The sequence below is a fragment of the Microchirus variegatus genome, assembly GCF_963457635.1.
Source record: "Microchirus variegatus genome assembly, chromosome: 20".
Classification (NCBI taxonomy): Eukaryota; Metazoa; Chordata; class Actinopteri; order Pleuronectiformes; family Soleidae; genus Microchirus; species Microchirus variegatus.
Genome location: NC_139821.1, coordinates 12,232,334 through 12,251,044, shown reverse-complemented (window position 1 = coordinate 12,251,044; position 18,711 = coordinate 12,232,334). Strand labels below are relative to the sequence as shown.

The 18,711-nt window shown below is 40.3% G+C and overlaps 1 protein-coding gene across 3 annotated transcripts in view; it reads left to right on the top strand.

The window, feature by feature from the left end:
• Positions 1-18,711, top strand: part of dock4b (dedicator of cytokinesis 4b) — a gene marked incomplete at its 5' end in the record, with an annotated part of 103,654 nt that overhangs the window by 59,289 nt on the left and 25,654 nt on the right. For 2 of the 3 annotated variants that reach the window (XM_083907029.1, XM_083907031.1), the window contains 19 exons: positions 1,158-1,311; positions 3,016-3,113; positions 3,295-3,378; positions 4,227-4,327; positions 4,850-4,931; positions 5,860-6,030; positions 7,887-8,079; positions 8,646-8,782; positions 10,269-10,403; positions 10,958-11,056; positions 12,443-12,537; positions 13,203-13,278; positions 13,711-13,811; positions 14,088-14,146; positions 14,806-14,954; positions 16,379-16,464; positions 17,699-17,725; positions 18,036-18,131; positions 18,215-18,275. In XM_083907029.1, the coding sequence (XP_083763155.1) occupies positions 1,158-1,311; positions 3,016-3,113; positions 3,295-3,378; positions 4,227-4,327; positions 4,850-4,931; positions 5,860-6,030; positions 7,887-8,079; positions 8,646-8,782; positions 10,269-10,403; positions 10,958-11,056; positions 12,443-12,537; positions 13,203-13,278; positions 13,711-13,811; positions 14,088-14,146; positions 14,806-14,954; positions 16,379-16,464; positions 17,699-17,725; positions 18,036-18,131; positions 18,215-18,275 (2,004 nt within the window). The remainder of the gene's footprint in view (positions 1-1,157; positions 1,312-3,015; positions 3,114-3,294; positions 3,379-4,226; positions 4,328-4,849; positions 4,932-5,859; positions 6,031-7,886; positions 8,080-8,645; positions 8,783-10,268; positions 10,404-10,957; positions 11,057-12,442; positions 12,538-13,202; positions 13,279-13,710; positions 13,812-14,087; positions 14,147-14,805; positions 14,955-16,378; positions 16,465-17,698; positions 17,726-18,035; positions 18,132-18,214; positions 18,276-18,711) is intronic. The other variant, XM_083907030.1, reaches the window with a different exon arrangement.

Genomic DNA, 18,711 nt, shown 5'->3' with positions numbered 1-18,711 from the left:
CAAACGGCTCGCATCACTCCATTATGGCCTGAGAGCTCAGTGACTAACATCCACTTACGTAACGCTGCCAAGCTGTGAGGTTAATTTTGACCACAAGTGAGTGTTAATGTATGTCTATTTGCTTGTGTAAGAAAGAGTTGGCAGTCGAGCAGTTTTTTTTTTTGCACACTGCCTTTCGAGTCAAAGTGTATTTTGTCACAGAGCAACTGCAATGCTTTCAGTTCCTGTGCTTAACTTGACCTTCATGTCCATTTTCTGCATTTTTATAGACCATAAGAGCCTCTCAGTCATCTTTTTACACAGTTTGGGTTTGACACATCAAAAGGCTAAAACAAATAAAATGGCCGGCTTCCAAACTTAAAAGCTTCTGTAGGACTGTCTTGGGTGTAATTGACGATAATTGCAGACTACATCCTTTTCCTCAGCTGCAGGCAAGGGGTGTGTACATAAACCCGGGGTTTTGCGGAGCACGGAAAAACATGGATAGTATTCATACATTTTATTGCTGTGGTGGAAGAATGACCGAAAGTCTGATTATTTATTCCACTGTTAACTGCAGTTTATTTTAGCTGCCTTTAAAAAACAAAGACTCCTGTTGTTCTCTTTTTTTTCCAGATTTTATGTTACCTAACTAAACTAACTTGAGCCTGTTGTCCCAAAGAGGATAAGTCTGGTAACCTGTGTGGGACGGGGATGGGGACTTGGGGGTTGTAAAGGCACATTGTCATGCCAGATGGAAGTTACTGAAAAGCTCAATGAAACTGGCATGGCCTAGTTTCTGCTCAGACCCAAAATAGACACAGCAGAATCAGTCCAAACAGTGTGGTAGCTTTCGTAGCTCAAACAACCTCAGCTGTGCATCAGGGCTCCGCATTAAAACCCAAAAATAACAAAACCTCATCATTAACTTCTGCAGTTTATCGTTAGAACAGGCTGGATATTTGTCTCGAGCTTTAAACAGGGTTTTAATCATGTTGTCAGTCTTCTGTGATTGATGGCTTTTCAATGTTTTAGTCATGATTGATGTCCGGCTTATGATAGAATACAAAAGTCAGTGTAATGTTGACACAATAGTAAAACAGCAAATAAAACACAATTTTAGTGCTTCCTGTTCTTCCTTCCCCCTGTTTTAAAATGCTCTCTCCTTTTCTTTCCAGTGCGAGGAAAACACCAGCTTGGCAGATTGTTCACGCTACCTGAAGTTGCCGTTCTCTAAAGCCAACGTCCCGTCCAACAACCAAACACTGAAAGGCGCCAAGGAGTCTTTCTGGATCACCAGCTTCCTCTGCTCGACCAAGCTGACACAGAATGGTAAACTATGCTTGGGGACTGATATTTTTGGCCTACTGCCCAGTGAGGTTTTTGGCTTCAGTGCCCAGATATTTAAAGGTCCTATTATATCCTATTTCTCCCAGTTAAACTAGTTCCCTGGTGTCCTAATTAACATGTCTGTGACATGCTTTGGTCACAATACCATAAGAATGAAGCACCACAGCAGTTCAATCACCCTGCCCAAACAGCCCTGTTCAGAACGCTCTGTTTAGTAGTATCTCTTTAAAAAAATTAATAAATAAATAAATAAAACAAAAATTAAGGGACAGGAAATGACATCGGAGCTAACAGCAGTTAGCATTTGGAAAAGTGATCATTTGCAGGCTCTAGCAGGCACATTGCCGTCATATATAACATGTATCCACTGGACAGATAAATCCTCTGAGGCTGGAAGTTTGTGTAGAACTCTGTGCTGCACTGTAGAGCAAGAATAGAACTTTTCGCAGACTTTGCGGAATTCCGGTTTTCAAACACCGCTGCCCCCGCCAGCACTCTTGCGTGTTTTACGGACAAAGCGAACAATTCCAGGAATTTAGCGTCTTGTGACGTCCTAATGAGTGTGGAAGTCAACATCGCGTGTTTTATCTCCTGTACTTAGACTGAGGAGGACCGCAAAAACATGAGTGAGTCATCTTCTTTCACACTTTGGCGACCGGTATGGCCTCCAGAGTCTCAAATATAGGGATTTAAATTATTAAAAAATTGATTTCGCATGATATGGGACCTTTAAAATTTGAGTTAGCTTGTACAAATATGCAATTCAGAAATTATAGCATTTAAAGTACAGCTGCCAAAGAAAAAAAAGTCCTTTCCTGGTCCAATACTAGTCAAAATTGCGATACTGGAAATCGGTATAAGGAAAGATTGAGATATTATATGGTCTTTAGAATCAAAATATCTTGTTAATGATTCACTAAGTACAGGTAACTTGCTGTGAAGAAAGTGCCACTGCTGAATGGCTGGCTGGGAGTAGGCGGTATGCATGTGTCCAGCCATCCATATGAAGAAACCTATGAACATGGACAATCTGCCTCATTCAGGATGAAAAACCTTTCAAGCAAATTAAACTCAGTGTTTTTGTGATTCAAAGAATGAATCTTTTCTGTCTCATCAAGTGCCTGGTAGATCATATTAACATAAGAGCTGCAGCCACGATTTACTTGCGGCAGGCGGGTCATTTCTTTAGTACGTTTGATTTTGGGTGGATTGATTACATAAATATTGCAGAGTCGTATTGAATAAAATATATTGGACAGATTGGTACAAACAAAGGCAGTCACACAAACACACAAACACACAGACAAAGTTGCAGAAAAAGACGCACTTCATGTTGAACAGAATCCTAAGAGACTTTCTTCTCGAGGCCTATGTTTTATTCATGTGCTTATCTGGGGGATGCTGCCGAAGGAAAATTACTTTGTGTCTTCTCTTTCCCAATGTACTTAAAACTGTCATAATTTCTTTGGATTTGGTGGATTTGTTGGGCTATAATTGAAGGGTGTGGCGATGCTTTTTGGTCTGAGGTGCGCATTGTTCGTGTAATCCTCCTTTCCCTCACAAATAAGCAAAGTGCTTTTATTTTTTATTTTATCTCTTCTACTTGTCACTTCTGCTTTTCGTATCGCCTTCATCAAGTGTTTTATCTCTCTCTCTCTCTATCCCCCCCTTTTTGTATTTCCGCAGGTGATATGCTGGACCTGTTAAAGTGGAGAGCTCACCCTGAGAGGATCAACGATAGCCTCTCCAAGTTGAAGGAGATTGATGGCTCGGAGATTGTCAAAGTAGGCTCATTCTCGGCCCTCGAATTGATCCTGCTAACCTGGCATTAGTTGTCGTGATTGTTTCTGATTTTTTGTTAGTTCAAGATGAGAGTGTGACAAAGTTCAAACACCATACATTTGATGAATAAACTCTGTGCTGTTTTTTTAACTTCATTTTATTCTTCTTACTCCCCCTGCACAGTTTCTGCAGGACACTCTGGACACCCTCTTTGGTATTCTGGACGAAAGTTCTCAGAGATATGGCCTGAAGGTTTTTGATTCACTGGTATGTGCGCTTTCCTAATGGCCTTTTCAATCATTCCTTTTCTGTTTTCTGTTTTACTGATTGTCTTTCGTGTCCAGCACAGTCCGATAGTGTTTGAGTCGAAACAGAAAACGGACTACAAGCTGATAGTGAATGAACTAGTGATAGAACAGTCCAGGGCTTGCTGAACTAATCTCAGTGTGGTCATGGTGCACTGAATCGATAGACTGAGGCTGGTATCGATCTCTCTCTCTCTCTCTCTCTCGCGTGATCTCTTTCCATCAGTCCCACTGACACATGAACACACTTTCTCCTCTCAGCGTGGTGTTATCAATGATGAAAAGGTCTAGTGAACCGGTCAACATTCCTTTTTTGTGGTTCTATAGATCAATCCAATAAGTGTGACAGGAGAACTTGTCTTTAGTGGTTTGATCAGATCCACTGAATTTCAACCTGTGCACAAGGGAAAGATGTGCCACTACATTTCAAATGGGTTGTTATATCTAATATTATACTAATATTCCACAATGTTGCATATCTCCCTGTACATTATGATCCCTCCCAAAGTTTCCCTGAAGTGGTAATTTAGCTGTCAAGTTACATTTCAATATTCAAAATCTTCAAAGTGTTCATATTATGTTATTATCACTGTTATTTATTGCGGTTGCGTATCTGTTCAGGAAATTATGCTAAAGTGATAAACAAAATTTCTACTGGTAGGAACAGATTTTTTAAAGTTTTAGTTTGTCTTTTCAAGTAAAATTACATGATGTCGAATTTTCTTCTTAAATATGACAAGAAAAAAGTTTTAAACATGCACAGATGACAATCTTTTCTTTTGAGACAAATTCTCTTCTGATATTATCTAGGTCCATATCATCAACCTTCTCCAGGACAGTAAATTCCAGCACTTCAAACCCGTCATGGACACCTACATCGAAAGCCACTTTGCTGGAGCTTTGTCCTACAGGTACACATAACATGACAATTCTATTTAAGCTTTCTGCACCTGCATCAATGCTGAGAGGCTCAGCTCTCAGTTTTGATTTATCTCTAAGTGTGAATATAATGGTTATAGTGCCCCCTGGCTGATAAAATGTGTATTATTAAATCGTGCAGCCTTTTTCCACCTCCTCATTTTGCCTCCATCCACCCATCACACTGCTGCTGCCTTAAACTCTTTTACCTGTGATTTTCTATAATTTTTTTTACAGTATAAATGTCACAGTCTAATTGGAACTCTGTTATCAATGCCAGGATGTGAGTGTAGTCATGGTGATTGGATTTGAAGTGATTTCTTCTCAGGAAGAATTACATTTTTTGGATGATTTTCCCCTGCGTTGATTAAGAAAGTGGCCGACTTTTCACATTATGTCAAGTGTTTCATTTTAAAATGTTGCATTGCTTCATCTTTATTTTTCCAAAACCCAGTGGGAGACAATGTGTGATTGTTGCTTGAGGTGAACGGGGATGTTGTTGTTTTCGTCTCTAGGGACCTGATCAAAGTCCTGAAATGGTACGTGGACCGCATTGTTGACGCAGAGCATCAGGATCACATACAGCAGGTGCTCAAGGTGAGACATACACACACACAAAAAAAAACACAAAAGCAGCACAGTGGTGTTTTCAAGTTGTACATTGCAGGTGTCTTCATAGACACACTGTCAAGTACAACAGCACAGATGAATGCAGAAAAACAAACAAACAAATTTGACAAAACCTGTCAGCTCCTCTATTAATTTATATCCCCATCAGCCGTGAATATGTCATTCATTATTCCTTTCCTTTGTCTATAACACTGCTTGAAATTCAAATCAGCGGGGGGGTTAAAAAAGAAATACACTGCCTCTGGTGTTGGGAATCCATATCACATTATTGTAATGACTCATGCATATACGCCGTCAGAGAAACACAGTGCGGCATCTGTTGTGCAAGTTTCCCCATTTATCATTCACAGAATATATCCTGCACCAAAACGAAGTGTTTGTCATGCAGCAAATCATAAATGAATGACGCATTGCGGGTTTGTTTCGTCGCTGACGTGATTCATTTTCTGTTTGATCTTCTTTGAGCAGCTTTATTCATAAAGTTGAGTTTTGTATGAAAAAATGAAGGTGATCTAGAAATGTATTTTTCATAATGATAATAATAATAATTTAGTGATGCAAAGTTGGCGCTACACACACTGGTGCCCTTTGTAAGTCACCTGCTATGTTCCTTGCTCTTATAGATTATAATAATAATACGTAAAATGCCCAAGAGATTACGTCTTAAAATGTTTTTTGTTTTTCTTACCACTCAAATCTACACTTGTATCTAATATTTACAGTGATATTAAACAGTGCCAGCAGATATTTGGCATGAATTAAATATTTATACGGTATTAAATGGCTGTAATTCCAATGGAATTTAGTTTTTAAGTTTTTCGTCTCGAGTCGTCTCTCTGATGTGTTTTTTCATTACCCATCGTATGACAAATGATCGTTCCCTCTGTCCTTCCAGGCCAGCGAGTACATCTTCAAGTATATCATCCAGTCCCGCCGGCTCTTCTCATTGGCTACGGGAGGCCAGAACGAGGACGAGTTCAGGGTCTGCATCCACGAGCTCTTCATGTCCATCCGCTTCTTCCTGTCACAGGAAAACAAAGGCACCAGTCCCGTCGCACAAACACAGGTACTGTATTTATTTACGGTATCATATGTAGAATTACGTAAGGATATTTTCTGTGTCGTGTTCTGAAGACTTCAACGTGCATAGACGTGTCCCTCTGTGATGATCAGATGCCCATCTCTGTGTGCCTGTGATGAATGTGTAAGTCCGTGCCTGTTGGCACACATGCACCACATAATTTTGTCGGTCTTGAGGACTCCTGGTAATGCAGTCTTGATAGGTGAGAAATTGCCTGTAATTGAATTTCACGCTGCCAGAGGGTCTGGAGTCGTAGCAGGAATGTCTGTGGCAGCTTTTCTTTTTCCGGTGGGAGGTTTCGCACAGCGGGGCAGACGCCTTCGCTGATTTCAAACAAGACCTAAACAAACAAGCTTAAGCCGCTGAAGATAATTGTAATTACACACCAGTAACAGCTGCCTGTGCGGTGTTTGTTTCGTAGCAAATTATATGAAAACTTTCAGTATTGCTGCTTCTACAGTACCTGTGGTTCTGCCTCCTCTTCCTCGTTACTTTTTCTTTCTGTTTGCCTCTTCTGTTTCCTCATTTACATCTATTTCTAAAGTCAGTTCTCTTGAAATAGACTCAGGCATGGAGTACACCAAACAGTCAAGTCACAAAAGCATGTATGAAGCATCCGTTTACTTCTCAGTGTTCATCTCACACATGTGATCCCTGCCTGAACATATTTTTTATCATACATACACACATTTATTGTGAGCTATATACTGTTCCATATCAGCACAAACACTGATTTTGAAATACTGCAAACTATATATCACCGTAATATTTTTATTGTGATATCACAATGAATATTATAATATAATTATAAACTACTGAATAGTTGCTTTTTTCCCAAAAAACTCTGTGTCCTTTGTGTCCTCTCTGTGCACCATAAAACAGCTCTGACTTTAAAATTCCAAATATGTGTTTTCTTAACACAACAATAACTGCCTGAGGGTGCATTTCAGGCTAATGCTAATCACACACACAGAGAGATTACTTGGCTCCCATAATATCATGGGATTATACCTTCATAATATATTTAATATAATATTTTATATTATTTAATTTGTGAAATCAATTTTTCCCACATAGACATGAACAATTAAAACAGGATTAAGCGAATCTGGCATTTATTATTAATTCACTGGAGAGAGCAATACTGATTTTAAAGGTAACTAAAACACATTTAATTGATTTATACTATTGTTTTATTAAAATCTCCCCTTCACAAGGTGTAAAATCTGTCAGTTCAAATACGGTAATATAAAACTCCTTTTTGTTCAACTTTAGTATAAAAATGGTGGGAACAAAATGTTGCTAAAAAAAAAGAAGCAAAAAGAGTACTTATATCTTCTGCCAGACTTTGCTGGGAAAGAAATACCAGTATGTTAAAAACAAGGGAAAAAAAGATGACTCTGCTCAATATTTTAACACCCCTCATTTTTGCCTGGTACAGTGTTAAAGTGACAGAACTTGACAGGAGGTTAGCTCATCAGACAGAGAGCTACAAACAGTGACAGACTGAAATCCCACTGGGCATTTCCTCCAGTTAGTCTCCATAATCCCAGACTGTGATGGGGGCCCAGACACATCCAGCCCAGAGCAATGATTCATAACGTATTAGCAATAAAAGAAAATTGCTTTTTTTTCTGTTTCTCCCAATACAGCATTTTTCAGCATTGGCAACGGATTAATCAGTTTGAGACTTTTTTAAATGAACCAATATTCAAGGATGTCCTGCTGAGGTTTTGAAAACACGAAATGACACTTTCTTAATGTCCTTTTTAGTTTACTTTTCCAAAGCTGCCTGATCCATTTAGTGTTTATATGTTAACACTGTCCCTCTGTACCTGTAGGCCGTGTTCCTGCGGACGTTTCCTGCAGTTTACAGCGAGCTGCTGAAAATCTTCACGGTGCGAGAGGTGGCCGGCTTCGTCAGGGAGATGCTGGGCAGCCTGCCTACCACCGTCCATGCTGAGTGCCCCCTGGAGGCCATCAAGCTGCAGTGCATTGGCAAAACAGTGGAAAGCCAGCTTTACACTAACCCAGGTAAAGATAATCTGTGGACACAACAAGCACAGTTTATGAACACAAGATTAGGCAGCAAGTGACACAAATACAGAAAAGACAGAGGCCTACAGGAAGAACGTCCTCTCTTAAAACACATTTCTTTGTCTTTAGCTTTTAACTCAGTTTGAGAAGTTGGATTGGATCGAAGGTAAACAAGGATTTCAATAACCAGCGTCATCCAATAAAAATCCAGACAGTAATAGATATTAAACTGCACAGTTGTGCATTAAATTAAGAGCACACCTTGGCTAATTGTTGCCCTACAGTGCAGCTAACTCCATGTCATTAAATTGCTCTTAATAAAGACTGTGCACTGAAACAAATTACTGTCAGTGTTTTATTTCCCGCGTGCTCCCGAAGGCTTCATGTAACCAGACAAACATCCCTCAAGCAAAACACATTAATGTTACACAAAGGCACCAGAGAAAGTCAATGACAGAAAAATAGAAAGTTAATAATGCATTTTAATTGGTGGTGGTTACGCAGAGTTAATTTACAGGAATGTCTGACAGCTTATTATGCATGTGTGTGTGTGTGTGTTGCAGAATCACGGTGCATCCTGTTGCCGGTCGTTCTCCGTGTCCTGCAGGCCCACATGCAGGAGCAGAGAGACCTGGTCATGTGTGCCCGCATCCTCACCAGCATGTTGTCCCTCATCAAGAAGGAGGAAAACGGCACAGCGGTGAGTATTAGAGCAATAAACGTCTGCCGGAAACAAAACAGGCTGATTCACTTTTTTTTTGTTTTTGTCCAAGACTTCGATGAGCAAATAAAAAAGCAGCCACTGCTCTGAGCCAGGAAGCCCAGCTTTGCACAGAGGCTGGAAGCAGAGTGAAACAGTTAGCCTGCATTTGTGGATGGTAAAATAATCCATAAAACAAAAGCACCACCTCTCATAGCTCACTAGAACTATACTTTTAAGCGATTGTGCCTGTTCTCTGTAGGAGCAGAAACTTGGCTTAAAAAAACTTTCATTATACCGAAGAGATACTTATATAAATGCACATAAAGTTAATAATAAAGGCACTATCCTGTGCTGCTGCTATGAATCGTTATCATAGCAACCAGGAAAATAACTTAAAACAAAGTCAGAGGTAGAGGAATTAGTCGTATAGCAGCAATTTCCTCGCCAATGCGTTGCAACAGCAGATTGTTTTGTTGTGTGTTTATGGTCAATTAGTCTTGGTAGCAGGGACATTGGCAGCCGTGCAGCTCAGTAATGAGAGCCATCAATTTAGTGTGGCTTATTGTTCAGGTGGCAGTCACTTTGAGCTGTGGGTCTGGTGTGTGTGTGTATGTGTGTTTGTCGCAGCAGCGGCAGCTTGGGTTGCCTTTCTTGCAGTGTTTGCCGCCAAAGGGGCAGCTATTGGTAAAGGCACCCAGTGACACACACACACACATACGCACACACACAATGTGAGTGGCACCACATCTAAAGGAAAGTGACAACTGTGGCAGTCTGAAGCTCCTTCTCATTATCGCTCTGTCCAAGACCTGCCTGTGTTGGCAATGGTAGAGGCTAGAGGGACACACACACACGTTCACACTGCTATATTTGTAAGGACTCTATTTGTTAAAGACCTAACCAGTTAATGTCAAACCCTTAACCTTAACCTAACCACAATTCAAATCTTAGACCTAAACTTAATCAGAAATTAGGTCCTGTTTTAGTCTCCATGAGGACTACTGGTCCTGGCACGATCAGTCTTTATGCTAGAAAAGGTCCTGAAGAGGTAACAAGCACATACACACATACACCACTTTATCCTTCACTCTCTTTCAGTTGATCTTTAACTGCCTCTTCCTCTTTTGTATTCTCTCCCCTTCTATTCTTTATTACTTTCCCCTTATTCTGTGTGAAATTATATCTGCCCTCAGCCTTGAAAAGTGACATTAGTCCCCACACGTGCCGGTTGGAGAACAGAACAACTCATTAAGACTGCAGTGAGAGTGAGATTTTAGGCGAGGTGAGGGCTACAGAGTTTGGCGCCGAGGCGAAATGACACCAGCTGTCAGTCATGATTCAAGGTTGTGTTTAAGTCAAATGCAAATTAAGTCGAGATCTCTTTGAGGGAACATTCTTGTGTCTTTAGAAAATAACTGAAGACCCTTGAAGTTCATGTAAACGTGTATTTTACGAGCTGCTTTGTGTTTCCCCCGTTGTGCAGGAGCCTGTGGTGTCTGAAGAGGTGGATCTCATTGTGGAGAGCCTGCTGGGAGTTCTACTGAGGACCATCCTGGAAATTAGCAACCGGCCCCAGTCTACAGGGCCTGCCATGAGACTTCAGTTCCAGGATGTCACTGTACGTGTGTGTGTGTTATACTCCTTTCTGTGTCACACACTCTGTGTCACACACTCTGTGTCACACACTCTGTGTGTACTGCAAATTGTTTTGGGACTTCACATAATGTGCAAAAGTAATGATAGATTTTTAAATTGAGATGCTGCTGGCAACTAGATTAATAATCCCACTAACATTATTCACATTAATAGCAATAATTAAGATGTATATTACAACGCAGCACAAAAGGTGATGGTGGTAAAGTGGCTAATGATGAGATCATCATCATAATCACTGTGCGGTGGAGACTCCAGGAGGGTTGTTCCGCTTGTAACAGACTACTAATACTGCGATCACTCTCACTTGTCGTCACTAAAGCTAATAAAGTACAGAGAGTATGGATTTAGTCGTTTCCTGTTTCATATTGTAAACGATACACACAGGATACACACCCTCAACACCTGTCCCACTGCAATAGATACAATAACCTAATACTATAATATTCCCTCTTTTGTGTGTAATATTTCCCACCACATTAATAAACAAAAATGCCTTTTTTATTTTTTTACAACCAGGGAGAGTTTGTGGCTTGCTTGTTGGCCCTTCTGCGACAGATGAGTGACAGACACTACCAGCAGCTCCTGCAGGCATTCAGCAGCAAAGACGACCTGAGGGTAAGACCCCACCTCCACCCGTCTGTCTCTCTCTCTCTCTCTCTCTCTCTCTCTCTCTCTCTCTCTCTCTCTCTCTCTCTCTCTCTCTCTCTCTCTCTGTCTTTCACTCCATTTCTGTCTGACTGTGGAATCTTTCACTATGTGTGAAAACAGGAATGACTCCTGTCTTCTCAGGAGAATAATATCATATATGACCTCTCTGTCATTCATTTAACACCATCTAAATTTGGTTGTTCATGTAATTACACGCCACAAGCTATGTGTCAGTTTTATCCCAGTGGAATCTGATAATGTTTTGTAACTGGCATCCATTGCTAGACAAAAGCAGTGATTCTCCTTTGTTTTTTATTAAAAAGTTTACTTGCCAACTTTCGATTCACATTACCAAGCATGTCATTACTAAGCCAATTCTTCTATGAGCATGTGTTGTGTTTCCAGTGTTTTAATTGTCTTATCTGTATTTGTTTGTACAGTATGTCTATTTTTTGATTATTTCTATCCACACTTCACAATTTGAGGTCACAAGCTGCTTTTCTTATTTTCCTAATTCACTTTTTAAAGCCTTTTTATTGTAAAGAAAGATGGATTTACTCAAAAGCCTTTGAAAACAATACTGCACACACACACTCACACTCTTTACCCTGTACCTGTGTGTCTGCTGCGTAATCATAAACCTCTGTATGCTATGCATATGAGTGCACATTTACAAATGTGTGCAAGGTCAGCACTGATAGGACGTAGAAGACGAGCATTAGAGACGGCGAGGCAAAGGAAGAGATAAATTTAATGAGGTCGACTTTCTGTCGGTCAGAAATATCAATTTAATAGGTCATTAACAAATATGCTCTTATTCTGCTTCTTCTATCACGGCTTTGTCAAAGCTGGACAGCGCCGGTGCCGGTAGAGTCATTAATGATCTATCTTCACACATTAGTTTTTTTAACAAAGAACAATCTCAAATTCATTGAATTATGTGTGCGGTCATTGTTTCAGCACCTAATTCCATATTGCATATAGTCTACGACATAAATATGCAGTGTGTTCACGCCAGAGAGCTGCCTTGTCAGCACTGGATGTCTTTCACTCTATTTGAATAGAAAAAGCGTGTCTATATCATAGTTATTCCTCAAGTGGAAAGAGAAAGTCAGGAAGAAAATCTGGCAAATCAAATATGCTGATAATCTTTCTGTGGTCACCCCCAGAGAGGGAGAAGCCGAAAGACAAAACAAATTAAACATCTTTAGACAAGTTAGAGCTATGCTACCCAAAACCTGTCAGAAGTGATGCAAAACAGCAAGTGATTAGAATTCCAGCAACTATTCCTGTTCCTGTTCCACAAACATGAGAATTTGCATTTGATTCTCCTCTACTTGTGTTTATCCCCAGGACTTTCTTCTTCAGATCTTCACGGTCTTCAGGATCCTAATCCGACCGGAAATGTTTCCCAAAGACTGGACTGTGATGCGGTTGGTCACCAACAAGTAAGACCACACACACACACACACACATGAAGGAGCATATTCAGAATACAGGAAACACATCAATTAAAATGAATATGCAACAAAGGCTTTCAGGGAGACAACACTAAAGCTGGCACATATTATTTTACACCACTACACCAAGGGGACGCCCACATTTTACCATATCAAAGAACTTTCCGCTGCTAAAAGAGTGTGTTGAGCCTGGCTTACCAATTGTCTCTTTTGAAAGATCTGTAGTAGTAGTGATGTCTAGATTTCTAGACTGCTGCAAGGTGAGGGCACAAAGATAAGTAAAAAAATATTTAACTGGAGATGCGATGCTCCATATGAAAACAAGAGTGAAGCCAAGGCTAATGCACTGGGCCTCTATTGGAGGAAGTGTACTGATAATGTAAGACAGCTCAATGGGAATGTGTCAACTCATGCAGGAAGAACTTTGGAATTTAAAAAGGTAACATAAGTGCTGTGTGTCCTTTGTCAGACAAACATATCTTCTGAGATCACAGAGAGAGACAGATCCTCTCTCCTCCTTTTATCTGTGGAGGTTTTTATTTATCAAAATGAACCGTCATTACAGTTTTACCTCTGCACCTTTACTTTTTTTTTCTTTTTTTCTTTTCTTTTTGATTAACTCCAGTTGTTCATCGTGATGCTTGTTCTTCTAGTGTCATCATCACCACGGTCCTCTACCTCTCTGACGCCCTGAGGAAAAACTTCCTCAATGACAAGTTTGACTACAAGGTGAGTGAGCCGCGTCTGTGTGTGTGTAGAGATGTGAGCAGTTCTTCAGAACTTTCAATCAAAAATCACCACAAAGAAGAGCATTAATGTGTCTGTGTTCATCATATTCACAGAGTCAGTGATAAAGCAGAGGTAATATTCTGAGTTAAAATCTAAGGGAAGGACAATAAAATAGTCAGAAAATAGATTCAGCAGTTGTGTAAGTAAGATGAACGGGCAATACAAATAAATATGGTGTTTTCTTTGCTCTTGAACGCTAAATAAGACATTTTCTTTTTTGTAAGACATACTACCTGTTTTTCTGTGCAGTTAATTTCCTTCTACAGCGTATACTTTACTTTAACAGTTATTCACCTGAAATCCGAAATAATTAATTTGGGAGAGGACATTTATTGTTTGATTGCTATTTATTTTTTTCTCCTGCCATTTCAGGTGTGGGACTCGTATTTCTATCTGTCTGTAATATTTATCAACCAACCCTGTCTTCAGCTGGAGTCCTTTTCTCCTTCCAAGAGGAAAAAGATACTGGAAAAGTAGGTGTCGTTAACACACATACTGACCCACACGCGCACACTGTATTTATTTATTTATTTTGCTGGTGTGTAAGGAAGGCCTATAATGAGCCGTGTGCTTACTCAACAAGCTCCTGCGCTGTCAACCCTCATAACAGCCACACACACACACATATGTGCATGCACACGTGGACTACATACAGTATAATGAGTACTTAGTATTCTGTTCTGTGCAGCTTCTCTCAGTATTCACCTGCAGCAAGCGCATAATTCCCACTCTGATACGTTTTCATGCAGGTATGGCGACATGAGGGTGATGATGGGCTGCGAGATCTTCAGCATGTGGCAGAATTTAGGTAAGATACAAACATTATTTGGCCATTTCAACTAATTTCACGTTGGTTGTTTCTCGATGATAACATTTGCTGTACAATAGAGGCAACTGTTAACTCCCTTCCTAGTAGTAGATGCTGCATGTGTGATGCATCACAGGAAGTGAATTAATATTATTAACTGTATTTCTTTGAACTCGAGCTGAAAAAAAAGAAGAAGACGAAAACAGGCTTTTTCTTGATGTGGAAAAAATTATTTGTCCCCATAGCAACAAGCTGGATGCCTCACTCTGCTTTGTGTGGGTGCTTTTGTTCTCCTCTGCATTCGTGATGGGTTTATGCAGTGTTTGTTTTGTGCAGTAATTCCCAGTGTATTTATGTGTATTAAAGTGGATTTTTGTGGACAATTTGAAATGCATTTTGAAGTCACTTAATTTCTCCTTTTTGTTTCTTTTTATGTCAACATAATTGACAAAGTCTCTCCACTTAATGACTGATTATTCCGTTTATGGAAAGGCTGGATGCACTTAAACTACATTACAAGAGCGGGGTTTTTATTGTGGAAGAAACTTCTGCGGGAGGGAGGGAGGGAGGGAGGGAGGGCTGCTTTCTAAATTTGTCAAATTACCTCCAACACAAACAATGTCACTGTCACTACCTTCATCGACCCATCTTTGCTGCAGGGGAACACAAGCTGAACTTCATCCCGGCGATGATCGGTCCGTTCCTGGAGGTGACGCTGGTGCCGCAGCCAGACCTGAGGAACGTCATGATCCCCATCTTCCATGACATGATGGACTGGGAGCAGAGGCGCAGTGGCAATTTCAAACAGGTACACAGACGTCAGAGATAGACTCACTCGCATCCTAAGATTAGTTCAGCTTTCACGAGTAGGCAAAGAAGAAGAAGAAGAAACTACCTGAAAGGTACGGTCTGTAAAATTTAGAACCATTTATTGAAGACGCGTGTCGCAGCTGAATACCTTTCCCTTCCAAGTGTGTTGGAGAAGCTGTGTTGCCTTCAATACCATCAATTGTCCAGTAAAGTCTATTGTAAAAGCTTAGTGATCCAAAATGGCGGCCTCTGTGGAGCTGAACGGGCTCCTGATAGTAATTAATATAAAGACCTCCGCCAAGGCAGCGTGAAATAGTGCTAAAAATAGTGATAGCATCTACAGATCACATGATCAAATAGTAATCACGTGTTCCTGGTCCCAATGCAGACATTTCCTGAAAATTTAATTTCAACAGACAAACAAATAGACAGACAAGACAGACAAACTCCGGCGAAAACATACAGCTCTTTGGCGGACTTCAATAAAGTGTTTTATTTTTATTTTTACACGCTGGACTTGGGCTTTATGTTTGTAAATGTGGGTCTATGAGTTAATAATACTTGCAAAATCTATTAGAATTGGCCCAGTAGATCAGTTCAGCTGGCAGCTGTGATATGGCAATGATGGCGGACACTGAGATAATTTACTTGGCGTCCTGTATAAGTGCTTCCACCAATACATGGATCAGATTGTTACTGCGAGAGTCTGACAAATTTACTGGAGCACTTTACCGGAGTGCCACTTCTTGAGCTCTTGCTCAAGTCTCGCGCTGAATTCTCATGAGACTTCAGAGCTGTTGCAGTTCGATGAAGTGGCAAATGCGAGTGAGAGCGAGTTGGAGAGAAGAGTTTGGAGTCTGTCGAGAGAATGATTTTGTTTACTTTTTTTTTTTTTTTTATTATTACGGCTGAATATGTAGCTGTTGTGCACTGCGAAGATGAGCGATTTAAATGTGATGGCTAGGGACAGCAGATGGTGAACTAGCTGCTGCAAGAATGCCAAGCTCTGGAAACTGGTGGTGTTGCTGGGGGGGGGGGGTTGTAGTGTGGCCAAGGATGATGCATTTGCTGCTTTGTCTTCCTGAAACAACACTCAAGTCTTTGTGAGAATGACAAAACAAAAAATACTATTCACTATACACAATAGCCTCTATAAACATGGAGTCCAAGTTGAAAAATACTTGAAACCCCATTTCACCTCTCTGATCGTGACAAACATGAAACTGAACAACATGTCTCAAACTGCTCTTCCAACAAAAGTCTTTCAACAAACGAGTGGCTTTGACATGATGTGATTTGATGTCACATGCTGTTCCATTTTCAGCTCTGAACGATTTATGCTTGTGTCTCTTCCAGTCATTTTATTCTCTATCATTTGAACTGGCAGCCTTTTTTTGAGATTTAGATACTTTTCTCTCACAGGTGGAAGCCAAGCTGATAGACAAACTGGACAGCCTGATGTCTGATGGCAAAGGAGACGAGACGTACAGGGAGCTCTTCAACAGCATGTGAGTGAGAGAGCGAAAGTAGAAATTAGACGAATGGGAGCATATTTACCCATTTTTCCCCCAGTCGCTTTTACTATTTTCAGGTAAATTGATGGGGTCAAGTGGCTGAGCATTTTTGTGATGAAGCAATTTAGCCAATGGAGCCAATCAAGAGCTCAACCCGCTGAATGTGATATAATCACAACAGGACCTTTACAAATTTACCTCGACACGGGACCGGCACAAGATACCATTACGCATGTAGCGACAGGCAAAATGGCTGTTTATGGATTCTAATGACAGGAATGATGCGACCCACACAAGACCTCGACTCGTAAATGTCTGCGTGGGCCATTTGCCTCCTGAAATGGCTGTGCTGAAGAATTGCGTTCTTAAAAATTGAGCTTTTAACCCTGAGAGCCAAAAAGCTCAGATGAGAGTTTTACAGCTCAGAGATACCTGAATACAAAACCACTGTTAAATGTGTTAAGCTGTTAGAATGAATGCAGAACATGCTGCTTTTAGGGCAAAGTGCTTTTCCGACATTAAAGGATTTAGGTGGCCCTGATTGGTATTAAAGGGAAACACCCTGGGAAGCTTTTTATTTTAAGTGTTGATATAGAGGGGATTGATGATGAAATCATAGCCAGAGGTAAGTGATCAATATTCAGCTTGAGTCACCTTCATCTTCACTCACGCCTCCTCTGTGGTTGGTCCTTGTCCACTTTGTCCTTGTGTTTTAAGGTTTGTGCCCCTGCATGTTTTGTTTGTGTGTGTGTGTGTGTGTGTGTATACTGCGTCCTTTGTGGCTCTGTGTCTCTTCATATTTTTATGTCCACCGTTACTAAGCGCGTGTACAAAATCAAAGTTCTACATTTCAACTAATCGTCTAAAAATATAATTAACATACATGCCTTCTGTATGTCTTCCCAAACTGGCTCAATTACACAACTACTAAACATGAATGTACAAAAAAATGCATATTCATTAGCCTATAATGCAGTATAATGTAATTATGCATCATAAGTCATTATTGATAAAATGCTAAGATGTTCTTCCACCCACAAAGTACAAATCAAATGTATGTTTTATGAGCTTTCTTGCTCAATTACTCTTATGTTTCAGTTTAATTTCTTCAATCCTTTGCCTCCTACTAACTCCACTAACCTCTTTAGCAACCTGTGTGTGTGTGTGTGTGCTGATATTAATCGTATTAATATTAATTTATTCCGCCTATGCTTCCCGCCTGGAGTAGAATCCCCCTGTTTGGTCCGTACCCTAGGTAAGATGTTCTCCTCTTTGTTCTCTCAGTGTCGTCTGTGTGAGGGGGCAACGGGGGGTGGAAATTCAGCCAGAACTCTAAACCTGATGTGTTTGTCCTGATGTTTTGACCGATCAATACTTTTAAATACTTTTTGGAGTTTTTTTTTTTTTTTTTTTTTTAAATAAAGGCCAGCAAGCATAGGTGTGACTGGGATCGATTTTTCTTTTTTTTCTTTTCAACGATCACCTTTTCCTCCGCCATATGACTCCCTTTTACATCCTGTCTGTATTGGTCTTCACGTCTCTGTCTCTCTTCATTTGTCCTCCAGCCTGCTGAAGAAGATTGAGAGAGAGACCTGGAGGGAGAGCGGGATCTCTCTGATCGCTACCGTCACCCGCTTGATGGAGAGATTGCTCGACTATAGGTAAATGTGCACGCGTAAATGTTTCTGACTTTTAATCGTGTCATGTTTTGACTTGTGTCTTACTGCCTTTGTTTCTGTTGCAGGGATTGTATGAAGCTGGGAGAAGTGGATGGCAAAAAGATTGGATGTACTGTCAGTTTACTGGTGAGCGACAGTTACTCCATTGCCTTATGATTACTTATTGGAAATTTTGGGTTTATTTTGATTGAAATGACATCAAGGGAAATAATTCTAATATGAAATAAATCATGCAAGAGTTTGATCCAGTCTTATCTGCTCATTATCTGCCATTCATGAGCTAGTATTAAGAGTTAATGCAGGAAACAGTGCACCGATATGGCTCATCAATAACATTATATAATGTTTAATTTGAGGTCACAAACAACATTTCCTAGTTTCTAAATTTCTACTCAGGAGAAGATATGGAATGCAAATAAGATCAAATTCATATCTTTGGCTCTATTTTCCATTTTTATTGCTTTCTTGTTGTTGTGTATTTTCTCGGTTGCATATTTGCTCTTGGTGATTAAAACACACATTCCTCCCGTTGAATCCTTCCCGTACAGATTCCACAACACTG